The sequence below is a fragment of the Apteryx mantelli genome, chromosome 2 (assembly GCF_036417845.1).
Source record: "Apteryx mantelli isolate bAptMan1 chromosome 2, bAptMan1.hap1, whole genome shotgun sequence".
NCBI lineage: Eukaryota > Metazoa > Chordata > Aves > Apterygiformes > Apterygidae > Apteryx > Apteryx mantelli.
Window position 1 is genome coordinate 144616916 of NC_089979.1, and position 21435 is coordinate 144638350.

General features: G+C 37.2%; 1 protein-coding gene across 4 annotated transcripts in view; it reads right to left on the reverse strand.

The window, feature by feature from the left end:
- The window catches only part of CDK14 (cyclin dependent kinase 14), a 338379-nt gene that overhangs the window by 312296 nt on the left and 4648 nt on the right, over positions 1–21435 (reverse strand). For all 4 annotated transcript variants that reach the window (XR_010883503.1, XM_067291723.1, XM_067291724.1 and 1 more), the window contains exon 2: positions 19207–19238. Coding sequence is in view for 3 of the 4 variants with exons in the window: in XM_067291723.1 (XP_067147824.1) it covers positions 19207–19238 (32 nt within the window). In the remaining variant the exon portion in view is untranslated. The remainder of the gene's footprint in view (positions 1–19206; positions 19239–21435) is intronic.

A 21435-nucleotide genomic window follows, 5' to 3' on the forward strand; every position in this document is an offset into this window, starting at 1 on the left:
AGGCGGTTTCCTTAATGCCTCAAAGTATTGCTCGCTGACAGCAGAAATAAGTCATGATAGTGCCTTACTCCTTCTCTTTCCCATGCATTGCTGCTTAGTTACATAAAACAGTCTAGAGACACACGCACGCACACACACACATGCACACACACACACACACACACACACAAATAAAGCATTCAGAGAGATCCTAGAGAAGGAAGTGACAGTAAATATCCCCAATCATAAATTTTCTCTGAAATTCTTCTGCCAAGTATGGTTTACTTGTACAGTTTGCAAAACTGCTTAGGCAAACGTTTTACTTTCTGAGCACGTATGGTTCCCTTCAAGTCATTAATGGCTCCAGAAAAGAAGGGCTGGGGGAAGGAAGAAGCCCAAACAAACATCTTGGGACTCCCACTCCACGCAGCAAGGCTTTATCCCACCCCTACTCCCTTCAAAAATATATAATCATTGTATTCCACATACTCCACAGAAAAATGCTCCCAAATACTACATTTCAATGAATAATCCCATCTCCCTGTACAGTTTAAAAATATGGGTATTTGTGCTCAAAGGGCAAGAAAGAGCAAGAGCGAGCAGACTCTCTATTTGCTTCACTGGCCTATGCCGCACAAAACTTCCATGAGTTTTGGTTTCATCTTGCATTTTTAAATTATGGTAATGACATTCACAATACTACCTGTGGGTAAGCAGGTCCTTTGATCAAAAACAAACAAAAAACCTCAAAGAAACACAAACGCACGAGACAACAACATTCATGCATTTTTGCTCTCATTGAACAATGAGAGCTTCCAAAAGAAGGTTATCAGCCTCAAAATGCAATCAGAAAAAAATTTGTAACACATTCACAAAAAGGTAAAAACCACCAGCGCTTTTCTCCAAGACTATCACTCAAAATGTATGGGAAAAGAAATGGTAACATATTTCAAGAGGAATTTTAAGTATCACTTTTTCATTTTATAACAGTTTAGTTTCTCTCCTTCCCATTTCTTATTTTCTGCATACGGAATCTACTGGTAGGAGTAAAACAGAAAATTACATCCTTCTGTATGAAGCACTTCAAACCAGAAAGAGTTCAGAAACACAAATTTACTACTTTCCCTCACAAATTCTATCAATGGCTCTCCAGAAACAAGCTCTCAGGACTACAAAAGGTAGGAAATGAGAACGGTTAAGTGAAATATTGTTATTCTCTGTTGTCTGAATCTCACACACACACAAAAAAGCAAAACAAACAACAAAACCATCTTCTATTTATATTGACAAAACAACCCTGTCCCTATTTATCTGCTAAGAAAACAGAGAGGACATTGATGATCAGTCAAATAGCTGATGTCATTTATAGCCCATGTTCATATACTAACTTCCTCTTAATAAGTTCTTTCTTTTAAAGAGAGCATAGTAAGTAAATACCTGTCCATATTTTGAGCTTCTGCATTTGTTTAAATTCACAGCAGAACTAACTACATTCCCTCCTGTCTCCCTTGTTTTCTATGACATTTTCTACGACATTTTCTAAACTATATACTTTGATTGGGAGGCTCTACAAAATGACCAATGGAGGTACTTTCACACCTAAATTATTTGCTGCTTTTTCTTTCACACTAAATTTTTGTATGCCGCCTTCCTACCCAGAGTTATTTTACTACATATTTATTAACTCCTGCAAATGCTGAATAATAATGGAAAGGCTGACAGACCCCTAAAAATAGCAGGGCAAACAGCGCCAACACTGCAAAAACTCTGAAGTGAGAGAGTGAAAATAAAAAATTAATACTCCCATTTGAAAAAAATTGTTCATCTGAGATAAGTAAAACTCTAAAGCATAGACACCAACATAAAGAGAAAAGGAAATGAAACTGAGTTGGATGCATATACTACAAAAACTGAATTGTTTCATATATACCATAGCCTGTAGTACTTTACTATGATAGCTACCAGAAAGACACTTGAACTCATCTACACAAAAGATTTTAAAATACATGACAGGCACAATAGTAAGAAAGGACAAAATACATACACAATCTTAAATATGAAGCATCATTATTTCTCAAATAAAGAAATAGTAAAATACAGAAAGCTAGACTAGTTGAAATTTTTACAGTGAAAATTTTTCTCAAGAAACAGCCACTTTTTGCAGAAACATAATGGTTTCAGTAAAGCTGCAATTAAGAAAAGATTTTTCAAAATCAAAATCAAAGACAGATCTGCCTCTCCAAGAAAGAAACTGATCTGGTAATCACAGAACTCAGCTGGGCTGTAAGATGTGCAGGCCAAAACTCACTGTTTGGATCAGAAAACTATCAGCTCTTCTACAGTGGGCTGGATCTTCTTTGAGAAAAGGAGAAAGAAAGGGTTTTGATCCTGATACAGACAAAAGAGCAGCTGAAATCTCAGGGCTTTGAAGGACAGATAAAATGTTTAGTTCCCAGCTCAAAGAGTAAGGTTTACTCCACTGCTACAGCAAAGGAGCCTTTACTCACAGCGCTTACCTGGGGTTGCACAAAAAAGCACATGCACACACAGAAGAAAACTGTCTAGAGAAATAGCCATATTTTGAAGGAAAACGAATACAAACAAATTAAAGCAACAAGTCCCTATGGGTCCCATTTGAAAATAATACACCAGAAACCAAGGTGTAAGGTGAAACTATTCCTACTAGGAATGGAAAAGAAAGAAACTAGATGTTAACAGGAGCTGGAGGAAAACAGTTTAGCTGTAAGTTATTTTGAAGCATTTAAGAATTGTTAAAAAAGCAGAAAGACAACTATTAAACATAATAAAACACTTCATTTTTATTTATTTTTTAAATGAAGTTTATAAAAATCTCTAGAGAATGAAGTCACATTTTGAGTCCTATGTAAGACAAGGCATTTTCCCCACCCCTGAAAACACCCACGTGTCTTCACTATACTCCAGCTTTCCTTCACTGTTGTTCTTCTCTTTACTCTTCTTTCTTGGCTCCAGGCTATACTACAATGGATTTGCCAGCAGCTCTATATATTAGGTGGATTTCCAGGAGACAATTCATTTCAGCAAAAGGAATGATTTTTTCCTCTTAGCTTATGCCAGGCATCTGAATAAGATAAACCATGAACTGCAAAAGATTTTAACCAAGACAAGGCTATGACTATGCTTGGAGTTTTGCCAGCAGAAGCAGTATGTTTAACAATAATATCCCTAACAAATGTTACCATACCATTGCAATTTTAACATGTCCCTAGCTCCGAGCAATAAAAACTGAACATAAGAATGACAATATTGGATCAAACCACCAAGCCCAGCATGCTTTTTCTGACACTCAGTAGATGGGCTCTGTGGTTTTTGTTGAGAGAGTGTGCATACCCTTCCAGTGAGAGTCACCTCCATATGTTTTTCATTTCTCCCCTCCTCCAGCATCTGTTTGCCTGCCCAGACATCCTTTGCTCTCTCAAATCTTGGGAAAATTTCTCTCCCCCAAGTCCTGGGGAGGCTTCTACCTTCAGAACAGGCCCTGGAGCACCTTTACTGCAAGAAGCCAGAGAAAGCAACATAAGGCAATGAGATCAATTCACTTAGGCTCTGCACAGAAAACTTCCTTCATTGCACCTGACTATTTTGAACCACCTTTTCCACATCATTCACAATGTTGCAGATCTGGCATATTCATTCCCAGTGATCTTTTCCAGACTTAACAGTCCCAGTCTATTTGGTTTCTCCTTACAACATAGCTGCCCCATAGCCTCATAGCTGTTCTACTTATTCTCTCTAGTTCTAGCACAGCCTTTCTGGGAGGGATTCCAGAAGGCACTTCAAGTCGCCAAAGAATGAGCGAGCAAACTCAGGACTGAACGGTGACCCTTTCTGCAAAAAAGAAACAGCCATGACCCTCTCCTCTCTCACCTCCCAGCCTCTTCAAAGCTTCCAAGTTAAAAACAGAGAAGCAGCAGGGCAGCATCTCTTCTACCTAGAAAAGCCAAGAACAAACTAGCAACACAGTTGCTAGCTTCTCCTCCCAAATCACTCAAGTCACCATGAGGGAAATAGTTAATACCAAGTGTGCAGAAGTTAAAGGGTACATAGAATATGTATACTGGATAAAGGCAGGATGAAATACCAGTTCAAGACCCAACTGCCCAACTTGGGTTTCTGTAGTTTGAATATATCATTCTGCAGACACCAATTAATTTATTCTGCATTTGCATTCTTTTTTTTGATGAAATGGGTTTGAATAAGCTTAGAACCAATGCCCAATTTTCACTTATATTTGAAAACAGATTTGTAAGCTTTACTAACATTTCCTTTAAAGATTAAAAGTCGTGCTATAAATATTTCCAATGTCCTTAGTTACTTCTTAAAAATACTTGTATTTATAATCAGCCATTTCTAAATATATTTTTAAATATTTATAAATAGACAGCACAGTTAATGGAAAACTTATTTTCTAAGAAGCTAGGGAAGAGTTCACTTTTTTATATTAAAGCCACATATCAGCATTTGGGAGCAGGGAAGGAAAGGAAGAGGGGAGGTGTCTATGCATGCATGTGTACACATTACTGAGACATGGAGTAAGGAAGGACATAGCTGTGCATATAATATACCAACTCTTTAGTTTCCTCCACTCAGCATTAACATTACAGCTTTACTTAAATAGTACAAAAGAAGTAGGTATCAGTTAGGCTGCAACAGCACTACACAGAGACTTCATAAGGGAAACTTAAGCATGAAAGAACTTAAATTTTCTCGTCAAAGTGAAAAGAATGCTTTTCTTTCCAAAAGCACGTTACAGAATACCTGAAAGTCTAGCTCATATGCTTGGTGCAGTTGCAAGAGACAAAAATATTTATGACAAACTTTGTATATTGTCATGTTAATCACTTCTACACTTTTGTCTGCAATCAATCAATGACGCTAACATTTATCTGGGCAATAACCTGTGTTCAAAACAAAAGAGAAAAAAAGTAGGCAAAAACTATTAGCTTGTACTTGCTTTGCTTATTAAGTATCATTTTACAAATTGAGCCTTTAATTTATGAATATGCAATTTTTTTTGACAATTTCACATAGTTCCTGGAAGTCAGTGAAAGTCTCAGTGCATGAAGCAAAGCGTGTTTTATTCTTTACAGAGACTTGACTAAGAACTTAAGTTAGGAACCCAATACTAAAACCTATTTCAGTTACCAGTAATATGAATCCAACTGAAAAACACATGGTGACCTGTTTATTAAAAGGTACTTAAATTGATGATCCCATCTAGATTAACAGAACACAAAGTTTCTTGAATGCATTCTTGTGATCAAATTAAAGAGACCTAGAAGTCTATTTGCAAAGGGAGAAAAGTAACACACACAGCAAAAGATTAAAGAGGAATAACAGAAAAGGTGGAGATGATGGATTTGAAGTCCTGTCTATATCAACTACTGCTAATAATAATAAAAAAGTAATCACAATGCGTTTATAGCTCAGACTAATTCTAGTAAGAGCTTTATGATGTTTTCAGTGGCACAGCAGAGTCCATTAATTCAGAAATGCCAAAATGCACCTAAACACTGGAGTTTTGTTTTGCATTTTATCATTTGTTTCAGTTGTTAACTTCAGCCATTAAGACAAAAAATAATCTGTTTCAGTCACCAGGATTCACTAATCCATGGCTGATCTTTCATGATGTGCTTTGGGATTAATTTTTTTAGTATTTTAGACAGTAATTAGCTAGTTTGGGAGCAAATCCTCTCTAGGGGATCATTAATTAATTACAGTCATGTCATTTATTAATGCATATTTTTCTTTTCCAAAACTATACAGCAGAAGTATAATTTAGTCCCTTCTCTTAAAAATACTAATTTACAGTAGTTCTGTTTTACAGTACAATTAATTATGGCCTGGTTTTAAAGTGTCCCTAAATTTGATCAAACAGCAACCTAAAGGTACCGTTTTTTAGCATAGTGAATACAATTTTTTGAACTCTTAATAGAAGTAGTAAGCTACTCAAGACAGAGCTTCATAAACAAGTTTCCAGGACGCAAGCTGTCCTGCTCTTGTGGAATGGCAACTATACCACAATAAGAGCATGTAAAGGGGCAATACCAAACAAATGCAAGTTCACATAAGACAGTTTACCCCTGAAGGTAATGTGATCACATGCCAATCTTAGATGTATGCCACACTTTCAGAAATAGAGATCATTCAGGCGTGCTTTGCTGATGCTGACAGCAGTTTTGCACACATAGGCAAATAAGTTATAGGTACAATATAACCTTTTCACATAGAGAACACATCCCTATTATCATCATCAACTCCCACATTCATTCCTAGAAATCAAGGGTTATACCCTGAATTGTTAAAGCCAGCCTGAACTGTAAAGCCAGGAGTCCTGGTGACAGCCAATAAGATGAAATGAGTATTTCTGGTTAGAATCTGGTTCCACAACTATTTTTTCCACATGGTATTTCTTAATGCTAATGGCAGTTCCAAAACTGGAAACATTTCAGGAACAAGCCCACAAGCAGGGCAATTCATGGTAGGAAGCATTTAAAGATCACACTTCAGATCAAGAATTGAGAGGTTTCAGTTAGCCTGGACTTACTCCATACAATTCCACGTGATGTGTATTTAAGCAAAGGTTGAAATATATCTAAAGAAAAACTAAATTAGAAAACTATGGAAAACAACTCCAGAGAATAGGTAATAAATGTGATGAGATATTCCCCTCTTCCCCTAAGTTACTGGAGGAAGAACCACATATTAAGGTCAGTATCTTCCCCCTCCTCCCCATATCGCATAAAAGCACTACTAGTCAGATGCAAAAATGAAGAGAGTTGTTCACTCACCCCTCCTAACACTGTCCTTCCCCCATCTTTAAGAACGTCCTTTAAAGAGGGAAATATTGAGACACAGTGAAGAATTTCCCTCCATAGAAAAAGCTTATTTTACTCTGATGCTTTTAGGAGGAAATGTTTCCTCTTGCCGGATAAATCATTAGGAGCCCCAAAATGTCTGCAGAAGTTTGCTAGGAAAGCATAATCCCAGGGGAAGGAAGCTTTATTTCTGATGAGAGCATGTAGTCCTTTTAGAGTTTCATAAATACAGGCCTTTTCCATCTGTAAGTTACTCCTTCAGACCTTCTCACTTTGGAAACCAACATCATTGAAGAGCACAGAAGGGAGAAGCTTAAACACACATATATTATGCATAATAAAAACTAACAGCATGAACCCCCCCCCCTTTTTATTTAATTTCTCATGGAAACAGGAGATAAGAGGGGAAGTTATGCATTCAGATAACAGGAGAAAAAAAAATCTAAAACCAGCAATAAGATCTGTGTTACTTGCTTTTCTACAGTATCAACTGTTGGAATCCCAGAGAAACAAAAGGACTTCTCCCAAGGTACCTCAGGCAGATGAGCTGTGGATAGGAAAGTGCTTTGGAAAATAAGCTTTTAGTTACAAGTGTTCTAGAGAATCTTCACTCAATCTTTGGATTTTTTTAAGCTTTCATAAACAAGTGCTTTGAAGCAGTACCTCTTACATTCTGTTTAGAACTTGGACCACAAATACTTGTAATGCACTGTACAGAACTGCATAGGAAGTAAATCATCACTCCTTACAGAAACATTTCAAATATTTATTGGCTTTCATTTATGACATAAAGTCAATTGCTTGTGACACAAAATGATGCAAGAAGCTTCAACCAGACTGCAGTAAGAAAGAAGCTTGCTATAAAGCACATAAAATTTCAAACAAAGGTAAGAAGCAAATTCAGAGTATAATTAATAGAATGCCACTAAATAACTTCAATTCTGTACCTGTTCTTTGGAAAAATATATATACAGATTTTCCATTTTTTTCCTTCTGCTCCAAGAGCCCTTTTCTCTATTTGTCACAAGAGATAGAAACTGAACAAAACCCAATTGACACAATTTTGCAGAATAAGGATCTACACACAGTAGAACATCTGTTCCAGACAAAGTCTTCCATCATGACCAAACCCTAGCAGCCTCTTGAACTGACCTTTAGGATTCATCTCCTTGTTAGTGGGTCTTGAACATACTCATGAGCTTCACTAGATTATATGGGCATAGCTTCAAATAGGTGTCTTAGCCCCAGCCCCCTCCCCCCCCCCTTAACAGGTGGCACCAAAATGAAACATTGCTTTAACTGTGAAAATCTATGTCATTTCCACCCCGCTTCTGGAAAAAAAGAATATTAGAGCTGGCAATAAACCTGACAGAAGATCTGAACTAGAACTTTGCTGAAATTAATGCAAAAACAGAATTTCAGAAAAAGTCCCAGTTTCCCTGTAAATTTTGTTCAAATATATTTGAAATTTTTTCCATAAGATGGAAAATATCCATAACAATAACTTAGATTTTTGTTTTTGAAATACCATTTTGCTGAGTATCGTTACATTGGGTTCAATCTATGAGCTTTACCACCGTCTTAATATCCATATATTAAGCATGATGAAGCATTCTCTCTGCACCACTGAAAAGACCTTGTTTTAGTTTATGAAAAATATATGTACTTATTCTACCTTACATCTTCTTAGTTATTGCAATCTTACTTTCAAAAATAAAAATTACATTTTCTTATTGATTTGAATAGAGAAAGACTTGAAGTTCTGTAACATGTCCTTTTGAAGGGTACACAAATTAAGCATACCCCTTCATCTTCTCTGAGCTTCTGTTACAACTTGGCAATGGCCAGACACATCACATTTAGCTGAGCCATACTACACTAATAAATAAATAAACCTCTTCTCCAGATGTTCTTCTCCAGTTTCTGGAATCCTGTGCATCTCCAAGGTCAGCATGAGAAGCCTGCAACATCCTGTTTCTATCTGGTACTTCTCTCAACATGAGGAGCCAAAATAAATCAAAGCTTCCCCCTTGACCCCGAAACAGAGCAAACCTGGAGTCATGAGAGACTTCACACAGCTAAACAAGGCAAGGCACAGTAAGAATGATAATGAACCCGAGAAATGGCACTGCATGGATAACTTACATGGATAAGCTAAAAAAAAAAAATATTAAATTTTTCTTTTTTAGCAAAGGCGTAAAAGATTGCTATTTTAACTGTAAAAACTGCATCAGTAGTTGATATCACCAAAGCAGAGCATGTGGGAGATCATTTCATAAGAATGGCTGTTTATGAAGCAAGTAAATGTATGTCACCAAACTGCACTTTCCATTAGTGCTGTCATTCTCTCGGTTGCCACAGCCTGAATAAAGCCCGATGGTGCTCGCCCTCTCTCCCTGGCCACTCGGTTTAGGACACGCAGTTCCCACCCTCTGGCCGCACTCCCATGCTCTCTGCTGCCACCTCGAGAACTGGTGAGCACTTCAGTAGCATCCTTTTCACCAGGGGCAAGGCAACAATACCAGCTTAAAAAAAAACAAAAAAGACAAATGGAAGAAAGATGAAATGGTGAATACTGTTAATTCAACTGAGACTAAGCTATAAAGAAAAACAGCACAAGACAGAAAAAAAAAACAGAAGAAATCAAAGAGCCATATGCCTAAGAGTTAACTGACAGCTACTGAGACTGTATTTGGGCAACGACGCAGTTTTAGTCACATTACTGGATAAAAGTAAGTAAAATAAAACCAGAAACAGTTACAATAAGAGGGTTAGTAATTCCAAGAGATACAGAAGTGGCTGGAGAAACCAGTCCCATACTTTGGGAAGGGGGGAAGTTAACAAAAGAACTTCCCAAAAAATAACTACATGTGTGAAAGTCCTGTTCCTGTATCAGGAAGTAACAACTGGTGTATGTTAATAGGGAGGAGGAGATAAAAACCAGGGGATACCATTAGGTTTAATATGACTTCCAACACGCTCTTCTCTAAACTGCTTTCTAGAACTGCCTAACAAAACCGCAAGGAAAACACTTCAGCTGAGAGGGTCTTAACTTAAGTCTCAACAATATTTCTTGCAACATACTTTGGATAACAGAAAATCTCCCAGATTTCAAAGCTGAAGGGCATATGTGACCTAACTAATCACAGCAAGTGACCTCAAACAAATTTCTCCAGACTGCTGAATTTCCAAGACAAAAGTCAGAAAACTAATTAAAGAACAGCATGAAGCCAGCCTCAGTACAATTTCAGGATCACTGTGGTCACAATCCATGCCTTAGTCTGAATGTGTAGTTTGTCAGGTTTCACTGAAGGAAAAGGTAATCAAAGAATAGTTATAAGTAAAATAGTGCTGAGTGTGATTCTGTACAATTAAGAATCCACTGGTAACAAGAAATTCATTTTACCCTCATTAAAAGAAACAGGAAAACTCCCTCAAACATATATATGTGGAAGAAAAACTTTTTATAGAGTTATCAGACTAAAAACTAAGAGAAAGATCACATACAACAAAACAAAAAACCTTATCAAGCATGTGACAGTAGGGAACAAAATTCTTGAGCCACTTGTTTTCCTGTCTTACAAAGTACGGAGTAAGATCTAAAGCTAGTCACTTTGTTTTTATTTCTTAAGACTCAAAAAGGTGAAAAATCCAGATCCTACAGAGAAGCTTAGTTCTGATTAAGTAACTAGCTCAAGAGAAGCCAAACAAATAATTCCAGTTGTTATTTGGAATCGTTGTTATTTGGAATTGTTGCTAATGAACATTACATGCTCTCTCAGTGACAAATGACGGTGACAAGACCACAAAGTTTCCAGGAGCATTCTAGAAGGATAAAACCCTCATTTCTAGTTATTAAATCCTTTCCAATATTTCACATTTAAACAATCTATTACACAGAAGTTTGAATTATCAAACTCTATAAGAGAATTGTCATACCTGAAAAGACCAAAAGAAGCACTAGCAAGACCGTGACTCAACTGTCACTGAAGTAGAATGCTTTACTGGAAGGGAAAAGAGTTAAACAAATACTAAAATATAGACAGAGAAAAAGAGCTGTAAGGCAACAGCAATTTCTTTAGGCCTTAATATTACCAAAATAATATTGCTTTGTGTATACACACTCTATTTTGCTTAAATAAGCTGGTGATAACCTACACTCTCTCCTTCTTACCCCTTCCATATAAATAGCAAGAGATGTCAATTGACGCATACCCTAGGTTACTGTGGGTGGGATCCTTCAAATACAGAGATGTGGGTGACATTGTAAGACACCAAAGAGAAGGCATCACACATGCAGAATTTCTCAGAAAAGTTAAAAAGTAGACAGAAAACAGTTTCATTTAGATTCTTCCACAAGAAGAACATTTAAATCTAGTCATATGAATATTAATATCGTGACTTGGAAAAAAGAAGAAAAAAAAAAGGCAAAAAATACTGAGCCCAAGGAAGGTGGAAAAGATAGATCCACCAAGCAAGTCACAGGATTACTCCTTGTCTTGCAACTGGGACACTGGCCAGCAAGGTCAAGAACAAGAAGCTACTGTTTCAATATGTAGCATACATTGTTTCGGTACTCTATTTCATTTAATCTATCAATAAATTACTACATCCCATGTATCCCAAGAAAGCAGACAGCCAGATTTACACATAAGCATAGTTCAAAATATTAATAGCCCACATTCAGATTCCACGTCTCTGGAATGCATACACCCTCTCACTTAATCCACAGGAACATCCAACACAAAAAAATGCATGCACGAGTGAGAAAAGTAGGTCTGAAAATTCCTCTCATTTTGCAATGCTTCTCTGATATCTATAACATCTGTCTGCTGGTCAGAACAAAGGTTACAGCTTTAATATGTCAACATTTTGGCCCAATCCTCACAAGATCACTGCCAGAGATGTAGATTCAGATGAACTTCTGCTCTTTTGCTTCAAATCAGAAAGCGGCAACTAGCGGAGTTCATCTCATTTTGGCAACAGGATTTCACTGTACTGCCGTGGAGTGAGAAGAAACACCTCCCCACCAAGTCTGTTCTTCTGGAATGCCTAAACTTAGAAGGATTTACAACATGTTACAACATGTTTTCAGGTAATAAGTAAGGATTATTTTCCACTCTTTAAAAAAAGAAAAACATTTTTATTTTTACAGTTTCCCATGATTTATTTTTTAATAATCTGAATCACTCAAACTTATATATTTAAGACCTGAAGTTGAGCCTCCCATAAAGTTCATCTGCTTTCAAAGAAAAATTAAGCAACATATAGATTTCAACTAGTGACATGAACCCTTCTTCTGTCCAGTATCCATAGGGCAGAGGAAGGCAGAGAAGGAGAGTAAGCAGTGTCACATTTACAATTGATTTAACCATTTCTTCTTACCCCATGGAAATACTATATATTTTTTGAAAAGTAACTGGATGCGTTGCTGCAGAACATGCCAGTTAGAACACGCAACACAGCACGTCAATGGCTGAGACGAAAAGTCAAACCACCCTAGGTAAACTTCTGCTGCTCAACACATTCAAGTGATGCTCTGAGATGAAAACTCTTCCCTAAGCACAAGAGAAGCAAGTTCTCAAACTTGGATCTCTTAAAACCAGGTTACCTGTCAACATAAACAAAAAACAATTCCTGTTCTGAATGAATAAAAGGTCACTGTCAAGCAAATCTGAAAACCTTCCAAATACCCGCTGATTCTGCTTCAAAGCCTTAAAGCTGGACACACCAGAACAGTCACTCTCCAGTTAGTTTTGCTTGCTAGCTTTTCTGCCACCTGTCAATTACTTATTAACTTGCATGACGGTCACCTAGACCCGATTCTTTAGTATCTCATGTCAACCAGAATCCTGCTTTCTTCCACATGCAGTGCAGCACATGGAAATGACAGGAAACCCTAATTTAGCCATATAAACCAAAGAAAATTCATAATAATGTAAGGCTGCCCTAGGGATGTTTTTAAGCCACAGCAAGTTTCACGAACAAGTATTTTTACAAACTGATGATAAGTACATGTCACATAGCTAATCAAATAAGAAACTGCCACATTCTAGCAAAACAGCAATATTTGCCCTTTCCTCCACTCCATCCTCTTCATTCTCACACTCACCTGAACACATTTGCTAATACTACTGTCAGTCCTCATCAAGAGGAAAGATTATTCCCTGGTTCAGCTAAAGAGGTTTAAGCAGCTGAAAATGACTTTGTAAGAACTGAAGTGTCTGTACCACCAAGCTACAAATACTCATGCATTCCCCTCACACAACAGTCTGAAGAACTGGTGACATGAGTCAGATTCATACTTCACCAGACTGGCCTCAGCTGTGGCCATGTGCCAGTATCTATCTGTAAATCTGCAGGCAAGCTGGTCTCTTAGACACCTGCCTCTAGGGAAGCGCTGGACCAACAGCAGATCCTCAGTAATGTAAGCAATGGTATGCAGGGGAAGAAAAGCGGAGACAGGAGAGGTAAGCACACAAACCCACCAAGCCATCTCCCAGGCATCTCCCACGTAACAGAAAGGCTCACAAAATGACGTTATCCCCACTCTTCCTCCCTCTCAAAGGTGGCAGGCTGGAAATATCGCTACCTGACATTATTCCTTGTTGTGAATCTGAATTACATAAACGTAGATGGGCTTCACACAGAAAGCATCAGATTACGTCGTTGAGTTTTTACCTTTCCCCAGAAGATTTTTTGCCTATGTCATGTCCCAAGCAATACTTCAGAAGCAGCAGCTTCCAGTATTATCTTCCGCCCAGAATTGTCTTCCCTCTCTTTTACTTTGCAACAAATATCTGAATGGACCCATCTCTCAAGACACTTTAACCACATTGCTACACATCTGGCAGACTAGCTTAAATCGCCAGATGAAGATTTTCTGACCCAACTCCTTAGTTTTCTTTAGACACTGCTTTGACACCTAAGCTTCTGTTTGTTTTCCAAATTAGGTTTTCATTGGTGTTTTTTCTAACACTGCTTCCTAAATTCCCTTCCCATCAGCCTTTAGTCACAACTTATAACTGATATCCTTATCCTACCTTCTCATCCCAGCATTAAGCTGAGGACTTCATCAAAACTATCACATACCGTAAGTCACGGCTATGGGTAACCCCTTCCTCAAAGGTTTTCAGACCATCTATAAACATTACCCATAAAACACTTATTCCAGCCACTTCTCTGGAAATTTTCCACCCCATAAAGCAGTTCAGTAGTCACCAGGCTACTGCTTCCTAAATATGAATGAAGTAATCAAGAAGCAGACAACTAAGCCATGGTTTGTAATGATTTCATGATATCTTGACCACTCAAGAATTACCCTACCCAAGAAGGAGGAGTAGCAATCAAGCTTCCAAAACTGCCTCCATCACAGGTTTTCCACAAAGGCTATCACGCACCAGCCCCATACTTTTAAGTCTTCCTGGAGTGAAGTAACCAAAGCCTATTCAAAGATCCTAGATCCAAAAATCAAAACTTTCTCTAGGTAACCATTCTGGTTCAGAGATGGGCATCCTTTAAACTATGACATTTTTCATGACAACATCCCACAGAAAGATAGCCTTTTGTTTTTGTGTGTCAGTGTTTGTTTTCTGAGAGTGCATGAGCAAGGCAGAGCGCATTACAGAATCAAGTAGTAGCCTGGCAAGACTCCTTCCCCTTTCACATGCTTCCACTTTAAACACACACAAGTTACTCCATGTGTAGCAGAATAAATGAAATTCGGCTTCCTCATAGTTGGAGTCTCTCAACATAGCAGGGAGTAGATGAATACTAAGGATTTTCCTGAGGACAGAGTATTCACAATATTTCTCTTCCACATTGATTCTCCCACACTTACAAGATCCTGCATTCCAGCTCTTCCGGCAGAGGAGATTATCATCTCCATCCTTCAGCCAGCTATAGGCTTTCATCAAGTTTCTAGGAGTCCAGTACTGACCAACTTCAAAGTTGCTGGGTGGAGTTGAAATGTATTAAGTGTGTAGCAGGGACAACCACAGTACCCTGATTTCCTAAGGAAGCCATTCAATAGTTACTTCTCTGAGGTGCTCCTACACCAGATGAGGCAACAATCCTAGCAATTCATATTGATTTTGAGGCTTAAGATTATTTGGATTTGATTTCATTATGATATTGATATTAATTTACCTGGTGTTATACATAAGACTGAAGGTCTTAAAACACAATTTAAATGCTTAGAGAAACCACTAACAACAGACAAACAAGAACCAACAGCTAGAGACTGACTTCTACAACAATTTAGAAATAAAGCATAAGAGCAAGTAGGTAACCAAAGGAACAGGTTACCAGATTTGTGATGATATTAGTCATGGTATGAACAGTGGGTGTCTTTCCAATAAATACAGTGCAATTCAGCCACACATTACTGGTCTTGATCACATTTGAGTGAACAAGAAAATAGTTCCACCATTACAAGACACACTGGACAAATTCCATAGTCCTTGTCATGCTAAAGGTCCAAACACATCAAAGCAATCCTGCATAGTTAGAAGTTATTACTCTAAACTTTAACAGAGCAAAAAGTATTTGAGCACAACTAGGCTGTTCATTCATGGGCCAAACATTTTATAAACAGCTCACTGCATGTCACACTATACCTCAGAGGTGTTTATCATTTATCTTGCTATCCAGAGTAGATATGATGCAGTAAATGGCACACAATCCCGCTGTTTTCAATGTTTTGCCTGAAAGAATAAACAAGACACTTTCCATGCCAGAACCTACAACCAGAAGGAAAGGCAAGTTCCTTAGGTTTACTTTAGGTTGCTTTGAAAAGAAGGGCAATTCCATGTTACGGTTTGCTTTCTTCAGAGAGCAGGTAATGACATTTTGAAACACGAGAAGAAAAATTGTTACTTACTGTTCTCCACTCAAATAAACTAACCTTGAAAACAGGTAAGTAGAGCCCTCCCCCGCAACCCTGAATTTCAATTAGATATTTCATGATAAAAGAACTTGATCCACAAACCATTGAAACCAATGAGAATTTTTCCATTAATTTGAGTAGGTATTGGAATAGGCCCATGTTCCAGTTGCCACATGTGGCTAGTAAACATCTGTATGTCAAAAAGAAAAAGGTTAAAAAAAAAGAAAAAAAAAAATTTGCTGCTTTGAATGAAAGGCAATACAAAAAGAGGTCTGTATCTTACTCAGTTATTCATGTAAGTCATAAGATGTCATAAGCTCTCAAGAAGGTAGATAGGCTATCAGTGGATTGAAGGTTCCATATTAATTCAAATGTTCTCATAGACTGAAGTAAAGCATAGCAAGTATCTACAGACAATATTTTTTTCATTTAAAGTTTAATGGAAGCTATATAACAGCAGGTACCTAAAAGCAACAAATCCTACACTACTCCTTTGTGCTATTCTTGTGCTCTAAGCTTATGAGCAGGTCTAAATGTACGACAAAGATTCCCTAAAACATTTCTCGAACAACTAAAAATATTTTCTAGGTCTGAGATATGAAATTTAATCCAGGTATGATGCAAACACCACATAATTCATACATAGGCTTTGCTGTTCGTGACTCTTTTTGGTCTTAATTTACGAGAGGGACTAATTTCATATCCCACAGAAAGCAATTATGTGATACACTTGCCTGCCATGTTTGATATCTTAATTTTTAGGAGTTTCTCTTCAAAGGAAAGATTTCCCACAGTATTGTACACTTCTGAGCTACTGTGTCCAAGTGTAAAGCAGGTTGAATGAGATCCACTGAACAGCTCATTAAGTGCTAGATGCAACGTCTAGAATGTGCATAATAATCTGACAACTGACTTGGCTGCAAACCCAAACCTTGCAGCTTTGGAAAGGTCTTCTACCCCTTCACTCCATTTTCCCTACCCCTCAGAAATTTCAGGTCCCTGCTATCCTGCTTTTTCTACTGGGTACTTTGGTCACAATTTAAAAGGCTAAAAACCAGGAGAAGTTCTCCTTCTCTACTGATGTGTTAGGAGTGTAGAGTCCTTCCCCTAAGTTCATTGCTACTTGTTCGATTCCTTCTTCACATGCCAATTTCCCCCCAAGGAAACGGGAATCATGCATTGGAAAAAAACATATGCAGCATCTTTCAGTACCATGAAAGGATAAAAAGAGTATCTTTTCACTGTATAGGGAGAAAACGTTGCTTGTTAAACACAATTCAAGTTTCAGCGGTGGGCCATATCATTTTTCATAGTAAGAGACCAAAGAAATGGAGGTAAAACAGTGCTCGGGTAACTAACTCCTCTCTCTTATCTTAATAACTTCATCCCTTATATCTCAATACTAGGTATGCTAGCCAGAAAACTAGAATTCTTTCATTTTACATCACAGTATGGTCTTAACAATGTTTTTCAGGATAGCCTTGTGAGACCAATAAATGTGCTCACTCCTCTGCTTGCAAATATTCTCTCTCTTAGAAAGATGTGTCATTATAATCAGGTATACTGTTGTTACGGAAGACTGTTTTATATTCTGGCTTGAAGGATGTTTGAAAAGAAAGGAAATAAGTGATATGTGGTACGGCCCATTCTTTGATTCATACTTTCAGCTAGATAATTGCCAAGAACTGTTTTACTGAGCTTGAAGAGATCAGCAAAGATAAAAAAAAAAATGTAAGCACACTTTTCTTTCTCCTAAGAAGTGTCATATAAAGCTATGGAACAGAGGACAATAACATCACATCAAGCTCTTCCATATTTACAGGAGACCGAAGAAAATTCTTTTGTGTATCCTTCCCACCAGCCTTCTCTTGCTACCACTGCAGTAATTCACATGAATGATCTGTCAGATTCCATTAGAATCACATTTCAAAGAAACATTTTTTTCAAAAAACCCTGAATTTAAATAGAGAATTTGCTGAAGTTGCCTCTCATTCAAACAGAAAGCCAGGGCTTAAGAAAATACATACAACCTGTAGATAAACAATTCTGGGAAAGGCAAGGGGATGGGACAGAAAAATTGCCAGCTTTGTCATACAGCATTTTTTAACTCTTAATAGATAGATTTTGATCCTTCCAAATTCTGTATCAAGTTTAATAGCAGTTACTAATTGGGTAGGTTATAACACAGATATACCACTGAAGGCTTCAGAAGAAAGTACAGGACAGGAACAGATCAGATTTGTAAAATAATGATTCAAAGTCTACCAACCACTTATGAACACCATTGCAACTTTCACTGAAGAATCACATTCTAACAATCTTATAAATGAACTACAATAGTCAGGACCACTGCATGATCTGACAGAGTTTCTGAAAACACAGTCCAACTCCAGGATCTTTACTTTAGAGCCTAATATACTCCTCAAGGAGGGGTCAAGCCGACTTAGAATTCTCTACAACACACTCAGAAAAGCACAAAACATTCTCACCACTACTACTGAATCTGAGCAGAGGGGCTAAAATTTAGTCTGACCTGTTTAGAAAGAGATGAAGCCCAATTTTATGCAACACTAAGGACACTACATCATCACTTATTTATTTTCGAATCTGGCATTACGCAGCAACTATCTTGCTTTAATCAGACACAATTTTAACTTACTGTATGCGATGTAGAAGACACAGAAATGCCAGAAGTATAACACTGGTACACGGAAGTATTACTATTTGTTACCAGCTGTGGTGGTTGAGGGAAGTATAGCAAGCATTGACCACAACACTGACAGCTAATCATACCAAGGCCTACACCTTCTTACTGTGTAAACTTGTGCTGCAGGACAACTCACATAGGCCTTATTTAGAGGGTCAGGTCGATCATAAGCAAAAGTCAGCACAAATTGTGTGCGGTGTTTTACAAATTAAGCTCTGTATCATGTTGCAGAAAAGACAAGACCCCAATATGTCTTCACAAAATAATCAAATATCAGTTTCACCCATACAGTTAGCTATTAGTTTGTTGGTGTTGGGTTTGGTTATTTTTAAGTTTCATAAAAAGCATCCATTATTGTTTCCTATCTCAATTGAGATATTCAGCAAATACCAAGAAGCCAATGCAGTAGCACTTTATATAAGGTGTATTCTCAAGAGAGATTTTTTTTATTGTCTATTACAGTAGAGTTCTACAATTTTATGAATTACTTTGGGCAAAGTTCTATGAAGTATTTTCTCTGACTATAACATTTTTACATGAATGCTTTTCATACAACATTCAACTTCATTATATACAAAAAGCAAGCATTACATTCAGAGCCTTCAGTAAACAAATTCATCTGGAAGTTACTTGGAAAATGAAAATATATCCAAGCAACATGCATGCATTAACATGTACACATGTGGTAACACTACTCTCTAAGAGCTCCTTTTAGCATTAGGTAGAAATACTAAGACACATCTGAACTAGATAAGGTACAAAGATATTTAACCTACCTCATCAAAGCTGGTATCTTCTTTCTTCAAGGCTTTAAAATAAAAGAAAAAAAGAAATAGTTATCTGCACTGCATTTCAATGAGCACAAAGTAACTAACACCAGAAAAGAGAAAAACAGAGCAACATTTTCCTGTTAGAATAGGAAGGAACATGCTGGCCTGAATAACAATTTTATAATCAAACTATGAAACTGTAAATGGAATGTAGAACTGCACAGCGTGTTTCCAAGAAACTAAATTTACATATTTATGAAAAATATTACCCTCTCAGGTTAAGGAAAATAAAAGTCCACAAGTTTTTTTTATTTTAATTCCTAGTGAGTGTGAAAATACTTTATGGAGAGCCTGACTGAACTTCATAAAACAAAGTATTATAAACACCTAACCATGCATTCTGTTTGTATAGTACTAAATCTTTACAATACAGTATGCATTATAGCAGGCATTTTTTTTACAATATATGATTTACATTAAAGCAGAAGAGATTTCTGTTTCTTACACTGTTAGCTTGCACATGATCAGGTAACTCGCACATAATCAACAGAAAAGGCAGAATGAAGACAGAACAGACTTGTGAAGTGGTAAAGCGAAAAAGACATGAATAGTTCTGAAATTTCAGCAAAGATTAATCTGTTTAAACTTTTTCTGTTACCATAGTGGATATCTTTACCAGAAGCGTAAACAAAATTAATTTCTCAAATCATCATTGGAACTGTGTCAGTCTGCAGCTAAAGGACAGTTTTGTTTTGTTTTAATCTACATAGCACAAACAGAACATCCAGGGACTGTGCTCTGCATACTGTTACCCGAATTTGCTATTTGTTGACTTCTCTTGAAAAGTTCAAATAAGCCAAACCAAAGTAACTAACCCCGGGAAAGAGAAAAATAGAGCAATGCTTTCCTGTTACAATAAGAAAGAACAGGCAGCTAGAGGAGGTAACTTGGACAGTATGTTCATACACTGCTGCTCCAAAAGGCTCCCTCTTGATCACTTAAGTAGTATATTGTTTCTTACACTTAAAACCCATCGATTTCAGCAGGAGATAAACACCAATTACCTAACACCTTTGGGGATCTGGACTTCAGTGGTTTCTTTCCTCTTTCAAGTGCTCCTTCTGCCTTGGAATCGCTAGTAGTTTCTAAAACACTCTCTCTCCTAAACACTGCCTTCAGAAGCAAAAGCATATCATCTTCGAAAAGGCGTAACTGTGGAAGCTGTAAGACAGGCATAATTCAGGCAGGTGAGCCTGAATCTGCCTTAGCACTGTCCTAGGACACCATTGCAAGAAATTTTTCAGCTTTACAACTCCTGCAGCAAGTTGCAAACCACATTTTTACTTGTATGGAAAAGTACTGACATTCCAGCCTTTGTTTGCCTTCATTCTGCCAGTTCGTTGGGACATGAAACATGTCTTCCCTCAGATCTTTGAAGACTAGTGTTTTACGATTACTCATCTAGAATTCATGCTCAATAACAAAAACCTGGGGTTTTGCTGAAGAGGTTGAGGCATGCATCGTACATTTTTATCGTGAAGTGCATTTTTATGGTTTTGAAGGCCGGACAAAACACTTTCAGACTGCCAATCTCCCAAATTACGAGTCAGGACAAAAAACAACAACAATAAAAAAACTGTAGAACAGGTGTTAAAAAACACATGCTTAGATCTTTTTATTTACCTTTCAGGTCACAATGACATACAAGCTATAAATATAGTATACGGCACATCTAGGTCGTGCTGACAATCTTTTCTCTCGTAACACAACTCAAGATTTTCACATGACCAAAAGATTCCAGGAATAATCAAATAACAGATAACCAAACAAAACTAACAATATAACAGAACAACAAGAAATGGTAATGTTTGACCACTATATATTCTGGCTTTCTTTACTTTGACTTCTAACTTTAACAGAAATGCTTTTTTTAAGAATCTTCAAAGATAAGAATATGAGAGTTCTGGCCACTTATTTCATCAGATTTAAATTACTAATAAACAGTACAGAAACAAACAGTTTACTACACAGTGTCGTCAAAAAAAATCATCAAAACAGCATATTTAATACAACTAATGATATTATAAACATGTTGTTTTGTTATCAGAGCAGTCCTTTTCTTTTTAAACTAAAAAAACTACCTTTCTGAGCTAAAAAAATTAAACTGTTTACAAAGGTACTTCTCATTCTCTTTGGTATGTGAGCTATGTGAGCATACATTAGGGGAGATTAGAA